Source organism: Megachile rotundata, chromosome 3 (assembly GCF_050947335.1).
Source record: "Megachile rotundata isolate GNS110a chromosome 3, iyMegRotu1, whole genome shotgun sequence".
NCBI lineage: Eukaryota > Metazoa > Arthropoda > Insecta > Hymenoptera > Megachilidae > Megachile > Megachile rotundata.
This window is the reverse complement of record NC_134985.1, coordinates 8,706,641-8,717,272: the sequence shown is the minus strand read 5'-3', so window position 1 is coordinate 8,717,272 and position 10,632 is coordinate 8,706,641. Positions and strand designations below refer to the sequence as shown.

At 31.8% G+C, this 10,632-nt stretch overlaps 1 protein-coding gene across 3 annotated transcripts; it reads right to left on the bottom strand.

The window, feature by feature from the left end:
- Nucleotides 1-1,307: 1,307 nt before the first annotated feature.
- Nucleotides 1,308-10,112, bottom strand: LOC100875865 (uncharacterized). 3 transcript variants are annotated; one of them, XM_003704603.3, is made up of 10 exons: nucleotides 9,398-10,112; nucleotides 7,960-8,241; nucleotides 7,787-7,903; nucleotides 5,797-6,052; nucleotides 5,356-5,592; nucleotides 4,331-4,523; nucleotides 3,044-3,243; nucleotides 2,795-2,966; nucleotides 2,091-2,367; nucleotides 1,308-1,586 (listed from the first exon to the last, which is right to left on the bottom strand). In XM_003704603.3, the coding sequence occupies exons 2-10, from the start codon at nucleotides 8,030-8,032 to the stop codon at nucleotides 1,462-1,464; spliced, it is 1,650 nt and encodes a 549-aa protein (XP_003704651.2). In that variant the 5' UTR covers nucleotides 8,033-8,241; nucleotides 9,398-10,112; the 3' UTR covers nucleotides 1,308-1,461. The 3 variants fall into 3 exon arrangements, with proteins under 3 accessions (XP_003704651.2, XP_076386392.1, XP_076386393.1); XM_076530277.1 differs by lacking the exon at nucleotides 9,398-10,112 and having other exon boundaries at nucleotides 7,960-8,396; XM_076530278.1 differs by lacking the exon at nucleotides 9,398-10,112 and having other exon boundaries at nucleotides 5,863-6,052; nucleotides 7,960-8,396.
- Nucleotides 10,113-10,632: the final 520 nt, after the last annotated feature.

The following is a 10,632-nucleotide window of genomic DNA, read 5'->3' as shown; positions in this document are numbered from 1 at the left end:
TTTTGGTCACTGATGTTCTCTGATTTCTATATCTGTAGATCGCTGGATTTGCAGACACTTACATCCCTAGATCGCGAGATTTTTATGTATCTATATCCCTAGATTTCTACATCCCTAGATTACTATATTCCTACATCCCTAGACCCCTTATATCCCTAGACCCCTATATCCCTAGACCCCTATATCCCTAGACCCCTACATCCCTAGACCCCTTATATCCCTAGACCCCTATATCCCTAGACCCCTATATCCCTAGACCCCTATATCCCTAGACCCCTATATCCCTAGACCCCTATATCCCTAGACCCCTATATCCCTAGACCCCTTATATCTCTAGATCCCTACATTCCTTGACTTCCAAGCTTCAGTATCCCTAGAGTCTTAGATTAGAAATCTAAAAACAGCTAAATTAGTACACAATATCCCTAGATCCTTAAATTTTCTGACCACTGTATCCCTAGATCAGATTCAAAGATTTCTACATAACTACCACTATATCTCCAAATCTCAATATTTACAAAATTTTCCCCAGATGCAAATGTACCCAAATTCCTATAACTCCATATCAAACTCAAAGTTAACTCAAAGTTAACATATCGTTAAGCTGTCAAATTTTCATATCAGTAACGATGATTTCAAAAAGATTTATAAACCTATATCCCTAGATCGTGAGACCACTATATCCGTAAAATATTTATTTAAATTTACATCTTAAATTATAGTTTTCCATTCGTAAATTAATCTGTCATACCATAGTTTCATATTCTTAAATTGATCTTTCAAATTATAGTTTCAGATTCCTAAATTAACCTTTCAAATTACAGTTTCACATTCTTAAATTAATCTTTGAAATCATAGTTTCGCGTTCTTCAATTAATCTTTCAAATTATAGTTTCAGATTCCTAAATTAATCTTTGAAATTATAGTTTCACATTCCTAAATTAATCTTGAAAATTATAGGTTCAGATCTCTAAATTAATCTACCAAATTACAATCTGATATTCTTGAATTAATCGATCAAATTACGGTTTCGAATTCTTGAATCAGATTATAGTTTCACATTTCTAAATTAATCTTGCAAATCATTATTTCATATTTTTAAATTAATCTTTCATATTCCATGTATTAATCTTTCATATTAATCTTTCTTCCATATATTAATATTTCATATATTAATCTTTTAAATGCACTGCTTTATGTACCACATTTACATCAAAAGACAATGATTGAATAAATATATCATATTATAAGAAGCAACATAAAAAACAACCGAGTGTTCAGTTATTTGTTGGACAATTAACAAGCGGTCAAGTACGAGACTTTTATTATTTATTCAAAATAGCAACCTCAGTGGTGAAAATTGATAGAAATGATTTTCGTACAATTTTTGAGAGAGACTCGATATAGTAGAATTCTTATTTTGCCGACGGTTCGAGTGCGTGACAATGAATAGGTTGTTAATTAGTGGAGCCACTCGCTGTTGTCTTCGTGGTTCTCTTCCTTTCCGACTTTCGTGCACTTCGACGCCTCTGGACAACCACCGAATATCCAATTTACTGCTCGCAGTAATGCAGGTTTCACTCGGTCTGAATCAGTCATATAATTTCATTACGTTAATTAATTAATTATTATGTAGCTTTATATGAATATTTAATAGCCTTTATATATATATGAGCAAACACAGGACAGTCACTTAACGAACTACAATTAAGAAAGCATTTATTTTTTGTATTTAATAGACTAAAATAAAATAATGTATTTGTTTTTTGTTTTTAACTGACTGAAATAAAAAAAGCATTTGTTTTTTTACTTTTAATAGACTAAAATAAGATAATGTATTTATTTTTAGTATTTAACTGACTGAAATAAAAAAATTGTTTGCTTTTTGCACTTAACTAACTGAAATGAAAAAAAAAACATTCGCTTTTTACATTTAACTGACTGAAATACAGAAAGCATATGTTTCTTGCACTTAATAGATTAAAATAAACTGACTAAGCTGACTAAAGTAACTGAGTAAATACATTACGTATTATATATAAATTTTCTTAAAAAAAAATCATTTTTCATTTACAAAAAGTTGAACTTACTTTTCAAAATAGGTTCAGAACCAAAATCCTCGCAAACGTGATCGAAGATGGAATCCTCCGAACTTTTCATATATAAATAATTCTCTCTCTGAGGTTTCTCGTCAAGATCATGTTTCCTAGTAATTCGTTCTCCATGATGAGAAATTTCGTCGTCAGCTTCTGCACTTCGATCGGTGAAATAAGGAACGTCATTACAGTCAAAACCTTTCGACGAATTACTGGTTTTAGACTTCTGTCTCCTGCACGTGTTTTCGTATCGGTGTCCATTTTCTTCACACTTGTGGAGACAATAAATTAATAAGTAAATAAGTGAATAAGCAAATATGCAAATAAGTGTATAAGTAAATAAGTAAATAAGTAAATAAGTAAATAAGTATAATTTAAATTATAATAAATAATATTTATCCTATTTTCAGTTTTAACGAGTCCAAAGATATTTTTAAATTGTCCTTCAATTTTTCCCTGAGATTATTGATAAAATTATGTGCTAAAAATAAAGCTACTTAATAAAAATAAAAAAAGACAATTTTGTTCCTGAACTCATTAAATAATTTTAAAGAATTATTAACAGTCAAAATGATAAAATTTTTAATTATTTGCTTGCATTTAAAGGTAACCTTGACCACAGTTCAAGAGTAAATAAAAATTTAAGCATTTCCTTGATTAAATAACTCGAATTATTTTCCTTAATAAACTTGAATTACCTCATGAAAATCTGTGCTCTCCTTTCGAAAGTCAACTTTGCGATTATTTAAACTACTCGACTTCATAAAACGACCATCTTCGTGATTGTACTTGGCGTAACTTGTGACATGCAAGTTTCCGTTGTTCTCTTCTGTCATTTCGTGCAGCTTTGAGCTCATCGTACTTCGAGATCTGTAACGAACAAGTTTCGAAAAATTTATAATATTAATATTGTTAGAGGTTTTATCAATTCGATAATAGTTAATTACTTTAGTACATTCTTTGTGTCGGATGAAGTAGCGAGAATGTCTCTGCTGTTTAACTCGACCGAAGGTCTGAAACATTCGTTGCCGCAACATTCTCCACCACATTGGTACTGACTTTTGTAAAATGGTTTACTGACGGAACATTTAGAATCTCCTTCGGGTATGGAACTCAATTCGACGTCCTTAACGTATGATTCCATTGCCTGGAATAGCATAAAAGGCATAATTAATCAATTATCTTCATTAATTTAATCATTCTGTAGTTCTGTTACGAGTCAGAGAAAACAGATTGTTATTGTATAGTAATTTAGGAATTTGAAAATATTTTGCAAGGTTTATTAATAATAATAAATTACAATTTATGTATAATAAAATAAATATCAGTTTGTTGTAAAATAATCAATTTAAGAAATTGTATTTTAAAAGCCTCATTCGTATACACGGTGTCTCACAACTATTGTAGGTCCCTGTATATTTATTTGAGAGGTCGTTTTGAATTATTGTATTAATAGTACCATGAAGCGACGAGTGATATCTGATCAAAAATTGCGACTTTCGATAAAACTTCGACATAAAACAAATTTTGTAAATAAGCTCTTTTTTTGTATAAGAAAATGCCTATGAAAATGGTTTTTGGCGTCTCGAAAATTTGTCATTCCCTGTATCACCGACGAAATACAGCTTCAAGTGTATACTTCGCCGAAGAGATGGCGACACTTTTTCCTAAAAAATTCAAACACTGATTTTATTAATTTAATTTCGTATTGATACGCATCAAATAACGGCGGAGTGCAAGACTAATTAACTTCGGAATATTTTGATTTTACCAAAACATTATCATTTTTGAACAATTCTTAGGGTAATAAGATTTCCCTGTTATGTGTCGCCATCTAGCGGTAGAATGAGGGAATTAATGAAACTACAGTTTCAAATGCGTGTAATTCACCCTGTTCGCCGAAGAGATGGCGCCACTTGCCCAATTTTCGAAAAAACTCATTATTTTACAAAAAATGCATTTTTTATAATTAATTTTCAATAGTAATTTTACAGAAAAACTCGTTATTTTACAAAAAATTCATTGCTTTAAAAAAAACTGCTATTTTTGATTCTTATATTTTTAAATCTCACTGCTAAATACCTCTAATTGCACTCTTTTCAGATAGAATCCAGATAACACTGAAATTAATGATATATAGAGATATGTACATGTGATACACTTTTAGCTCAGCAAGGTGATTATTTATTTTATTCTACGTTATTCAATTGAATAGTTCGTTTACTTGATATTACCAGTTCTGTTGCATTGTTGTAATCTCTAGTAGGTCCTTCATGTTCCGAACCTGAGATTTCTGCTAAGGCCGACAATTTTTCAGTCGAAGTTCCACATTCTTTGTATTTTAATTTTAGATAAGGATCCTGAACAATGATAACGTCATCTTTCACGCATTTGTCGTCTAACATTGCCATTTGTCGCGGATTTCCACTGTAATGATCAAATCAGAAGAAATTTTAAATATTGGACACTCGAATTCGAACTCAAAATATTCCCAAACCTCTAAATCCTCAAATCTTTACGTCCTCAATGCCCCAACTCCCTAAATCCCTAAATCACTAAAGCTCCAAACTCCGAAATCTACATATTTTCAAACCCATAAATCTTCAAATCTTTAAGCTTCCAAATCTTCACGTCCTCGATGCCCCAAGTCTCTAAATCCCTAAATCACTAAAGCTCCAAACTCCGAAATCTACATATTTTCAAACCCATAAATCTTCAAATCTTAAAGCTTCCAAATCTTCACGTCCTCAATGCCCGAACTCCCTAAATCCCTAAATCACTAAAGCTTCAAACTCCGAAATCTACATATTTTCAAACCCATAAATCTTCAAATCTTTAAGCTTCCAAATCTCCACGTCCTCAATGCCCCAAGTCCCTAAATCCCTAAATCACTAAAGCTCCAAATTCCGAAATCTACATATTTTCAAACCCATAAATTTTCAAATCTTTAAGCTTCCAAATCTTCACGTCCTCAAGTCCCCCACTCCCTAAATCCCAAAATCTCAAACCTCCGCAACCTTCATATTCCCAAACCCCTAAAACCCTAAACCTTCATGTCTCTAACTCCACAACCCCCTAACTCCCTAAATCTCAAACCTCCGCAACCTTCATATTCCCAAACTCCTAAATCCCCAAATCTTTAAACACACGAATCTTCATATCCCCATCACCCCAAATCCCTAAAAATCTCGAAATCCTCAAATTTCTCCATCCTCTAATTCCCAAATTCTAGAATATCAACGTCCACTTAAATTCACACCTAATCAAAAGTGCATAATTTTCAAGCGTGGCATCACTCAGTCGTTTTCCATTGTACAAGTCACTCCTAAAATATTTTTGCAGGTCCTCCAATTTGTCCGAATAAAAGTAGACCGGTTTTACAATTTCGCTTGAAGGATCACCAGAAATTTCTTTAATAATGCTGCTGCGTAGGCGTTGACGAGACTGTCGATGCTCCTTGCTATGTTTCGCGTTTATTTTTTTCTTTTCTCTGCCCCTGTCAAACATTAAATGTCAAAGTAATATCATACAAGTTCAAAACAAGGAATATCAAACAAATTTCACTTCCTCTTTTACTAACATATTTCACATTGTACGATATATTACTTATAATTCTCAGATTATAATTAATAAAACTTATTACTCATGTATCTCATCATTTATTACTTATCGACTTCATCGATTAACTTCATCAACTGACCCTGTGGGTAATCCATCACCGTCGACGAACATTTTCGCCCTCTTTCCCTGACTCCTGTGCACGTACCTAAAATCCTCATCGTCGACCGCGACCTCTTTCGACACACGTTTCTGAGCAGCCAAATTTTGCTCGTATCGAATACGATGACATTTCGATTTGATCTTCTCGTACATTTCATCGTCCTCAGCAGTGCCTAACACGGATTTCAGAACGTTCGCTGTGATGTCGATCAAGGAATAGCAAATTCTACGCGCGTCTGTCAACAGAAGAAAATATATTTAATTTGTTGCAAATTTGCGAATTTATATTGATAACAATTTAGGGATACTTTGGAGGTTTTTGGAGAATTGGTGATTTGGGGAATTTAGGCATTTCGGGATTTTGGGACTTGAGAATTTGGGGATTTTGGGATTTAGGAATTTGCAGATTTGAAGATTTAGGGATTTGGGGATTTGAAGATTTAGGGATTTGGGGATTTGGAGATTTGGAGATTTGGAGATTTGGAGATTTGGAGATTTGGAGATTTGGAGATTTAGGGATTCAGGGATTTGAAGATTTGGAGATTTGAGAATTTGGGAATTTGGAGATTTGGAGATTTAGGGATTCAGGGATTTGAAGATTTGGGGATTTGGAGATTTGGAGATTTGCAGATTTGAAGATTTAGGGATTTGGGATTTGTAGATTTGTAGATTTGCAGATTTGAAGATTTAAGGATTTGGGGATTTGGGGATTTGGAGATTTGAAGATTTGCAGATTTGCAGATTTACAGATTTGAAGATTTAGGGATTTGGGGATTTGGAGATTTGGAGATTTGAAGATTTGCAGATTTGAAGATTTGAAGATTTAGGGATTTGGAGATTTGCAGATTTGAAGATTTAGGGATTTGGAGATTTGGAGATTTGGAGATTTGAAGATTTAGGGATTTAGGGATTTGGGGATTCAGGGATTTGAAGATTTGGTGATTTGGAGATTTAGGGATTCAGGGATTTGAATATTTGGAGATTTGGAGATTTGGATATTTAGGGATTCAGGGATTCAGGGATTTGAAGATTTGGAGATTTAGGGACTTAGAAATTTTGGATTTCTCAGAGTACAGTACAGTATTCACTCCGTAAATGTTAAAAAGATTTCTACCGTAAATGTTACAATCGAGACCGGCAAAAGTAACATTTACGGAGTGAATACTGTAATGTGAAAATTTGGACAAGTTCCAATTTGCATATTTGGAGATTTGAAAATTTAGCCCTTCTGAGAATTTGGAAATATAGAAATTTGTGTAGTTTGCAATTTATATATTTAACTACTTGGGAATACAAGAATTTGTATATTCAGTGATTTGGAAGTTAGAAAATTAATTTCAACTTGGAATTTGGAAATTCCTCCATTCCCAAAATCACTATTTCACTAATGCATAATTAAAGAAACATTATGTCCCAAAGTTCACCTACTATAATCTAATACAACCAATACCTCAATCAACACATATCATATCAGTAATAACAAACATCCCAATAATCCCTCAAACGTTAGACCCAAGATCACCTACACTTCACATACTACTACACATAAACTTGATGTCACCTGAGGCATCCATCAACTTCTCAACTTCACATATCTAAAATTAATAGCTTCAATAAAATCTACCAATTGCAATAACCCAATATATGATCCATAATCTATTAACAGTAATCCAATAGTGATCTACCAAATTATACAGTGATACTTCACTTAACAACCGAACCGGTCAAATGACCGCTCCACAAGTTTCTTATTATAAAGTACACATTTTGTTAAAGTACATTCCTTACCATCAGCATTGATTGTCATCAAGATAAAGAATGGATGTGTGTACTAATTTATGTTTCATCGTTTGTTTATTTATTTTTTAACTTCATTTTTAATTTCAAATTAAGTACACATTATAAGTCGGTAGGTTTAGTGTTAAAAAACTACACGACAATCATGAAAGTCGCTGATTTTCATTACTCACGTGGTCGTGATTCCGGAATGTAATACAGAACGACACCGGCTAGCATAAACCCCACGATAGCCAGACGTTTCAGATAACCGATCCAGCCGAACACGCTGAACGTCTCCTCGGGATAATCTGGCGAACAGAGACGGAAGTTACATACATCACGATGCCAACACACTTTCACTTACTGTCGCTGTTCCAGGATTTCGCAGCCGCGCACTGTAACACGTGCGCGATCAGAACCGGCAGCAGGAATTTCATGTTCCTGGCGAACGAGCCGGACAACCGTTCTTCGTCCGTTGCTTTTTCGACGGATGCTTACGTGAGGATCGTCATGTTCGTAGCAGCATAGCGAACGGAAGGTGGCAACGGAGTTCATCCTCGATCATAACGTTAGCGAATTTCACTTCGATATGTGTTGCGAGTGTAACGGTTGTAACGGTAAGGTGAATTGTTGGGTAACTGGGAATCTGATCGTTTGAACGTAATAATCAATGATGTTCAAAGATGAACAAAGATGAATAAACATGATCAAACATGATCAAATGTGGTCAAAGTTGATCAATGATAATCAATGATATTCAAAGATGAGCAAAGATGATGGAACATGATCAAATATGAACAAACATGATCAAAGATGTTCAACGATGTTCAATGATGTTCAATGATTTTCAATGATGTTCAAAGATGAACAATGATGTACAAAGATGAACAAAGATGTTCAATGATGTTCAATAATTTTCAATGATGATCAAAAATAAACAAAGATGTTCAATTACGTTCAATGATGTTCAATGATTTTCAATAATGTTCAAAGATGAACAAAGATGTTCAATGACATTCAATGATATTCAATGACATTCAATGATATTCAATGATGTTCAATGATGTTCAAAGATGAACAAAGATGTTAAATGATGTTCAATGATTTTCAATAATGTTCAAAGATGAACAAAGATGTCCAATGACATTCAATGATATTCAATGATGTTCAATGATGTTCAAAGATGAACAAAGATGTTCAATGATGTTCAATGATGTTCAAAGATGATCAAACATAATTGAATATGATCAAAGATGATCAAACATGATCAATGATAATTATTGATGTTCAAAGATATTCAAAGATGACAAAAAATGTTCAAGCATGTTCAAAGATGTTAAAAAATTATCAATGATAATCAATGATGTTCAAAGATGATTAAAAATGTTAAAATATGTTCAAAGATGTTAAAAAATTATCAATGATAATCAAAGATGTTCAAAGACAATTGTACATGACCAAAGACAATCAAATTTGTATTAAGATAAATCAAGTTTGTAACAAAAATAATTAAATATGCTAAAAAATATATAATAAATATGATCATTGATATTAACAATAAAAATGATTATTGATTACTCAAGATCAAATTAAGAATTTAATTTTCACTTATGAAAAAGTTTCAATAAACCATTGAATATTAATTGTTCATTAATAAAACCTTTAACTAAAGTTGTCTTTTAATCTTCAATTCAGCGAAACCAAATTTAATAACCAATTTCAAATACATTAAATAATGATGAATTATTACAACTAAATTTGTGTTTCTCAATTAATTAAACATTCAATCAATCATTTCTTACTTGTTGTTATTTGTTAATTGTTATAAAAACAGACAAAAGTTTATTGTTTACAAGGAAGACACTTTTGCTCTTGTTCTGAATTTTATTGTTCTTTTTTTTAATTCAGTCACAAAATTTCATTCACAAATTAAAAATAAATTGGACGATCTTTTAGTAAGAGAGGAAGATACTTTTTTCGTGTGGTTCTAATTTTACTGTTCGAGGTTATGCGGAATCCGTGTCGATTTGGCGCGTGTCTAAATATTGAACAAGGACAGAAAACCTACGTCTATACGCGAACATAGTTGGAATAATATTGCGACTTTTTTGGTATTTCTAAAATTAACACTGTCGCATATCGAGATCGCAGTCAAAGATACACAACTGGTATCGACGTATGAATATGTAATTTTTGCGAAGTCTACGAACTCTTCTTAAAATAAATGGAATTTACGATTGAAATGAGGAAGATAGATATTTAGATAAAACGAACCGTAAGAGTAACCTTATTTCTTAACTGTTTCATAGTTTGTAATTAGTACAGGGTCTTTATTTCTAATTGTCACATATCTTTTGGTTGATAGTGGTAGTAGTTGATGATTAAAGATGGCGTTGCTGGAGATCGATTATTCGAAATGGAGAAATTTTCAAAGTTAAACGTTTTTAAGTTCAAGAATTATTGAGGAATTAATTGTAGTTTAGGAAATTTTGCAGTTGTAATTTTTAAGGTTTTAAAATTTGCAATTCTTCACTTTTTCATGTTTTCAAGTTTTTAAGTTTTAAAATTTTTAAGTTTTCAAGTTTAAAAATTTTCAATTTTTCAATCTATCAATCTTTCAATTTTGCAATTTTTCAATCTTTCAATCTTTCAATTTTTCAATTTCTCAAGTTTTCAAATTTTTGAGTTTTCAAGTTTTCTAGTTTTCTAGTTTTCTAGTTTTTAATTTTTTAAGTTTTCAATTTACAAATTTTCAGATCTTTAGATTCTCAAATTTAAAATTTCATAGACATCCAAGTTTTCAAACGAAGAAAAGTTCAATACTGTTCAAAGTTATGTTTTCAATTTTCGTACTTGAAAATCTTCATATTACTAAATTGTAAAGTTCATAAATTTCCAAGTTCTCAAATATTAAAATTACAGAGTGTACTGTAACAAAATTTACTAAAGACCCTATCATACGATTAATACAAACATACAATTGCACATTACCTTTGATTATTATATTTGATATGTATACATATGATTATTATATTTG

Excerpts from the sequence above, each read along its gene's own strand:
- LOC100875865 (XM_003704603.3), bottom strand. The coding sequence starts at position 8,032 with ATGAAATTCCTGCTGCCGGTTCTGATCGCGCACGTGTTACAGTGCGCG. Across the intron at positions 4,524-5,355 it reads AATTATGCACTTTTGATTAG|TGGAAATCCGCGACAAATGG; the intron begins GTGTGAATTTAA and ends TGATCATTACAG. Across the intron at positions 2,368-2,794 it reads AGAGCACAGATTTTCATGAG|TGTGAAGAAAATGGACACCG; the intron begins GTAATTCAAGTT and ends TGTCTCCACAAG.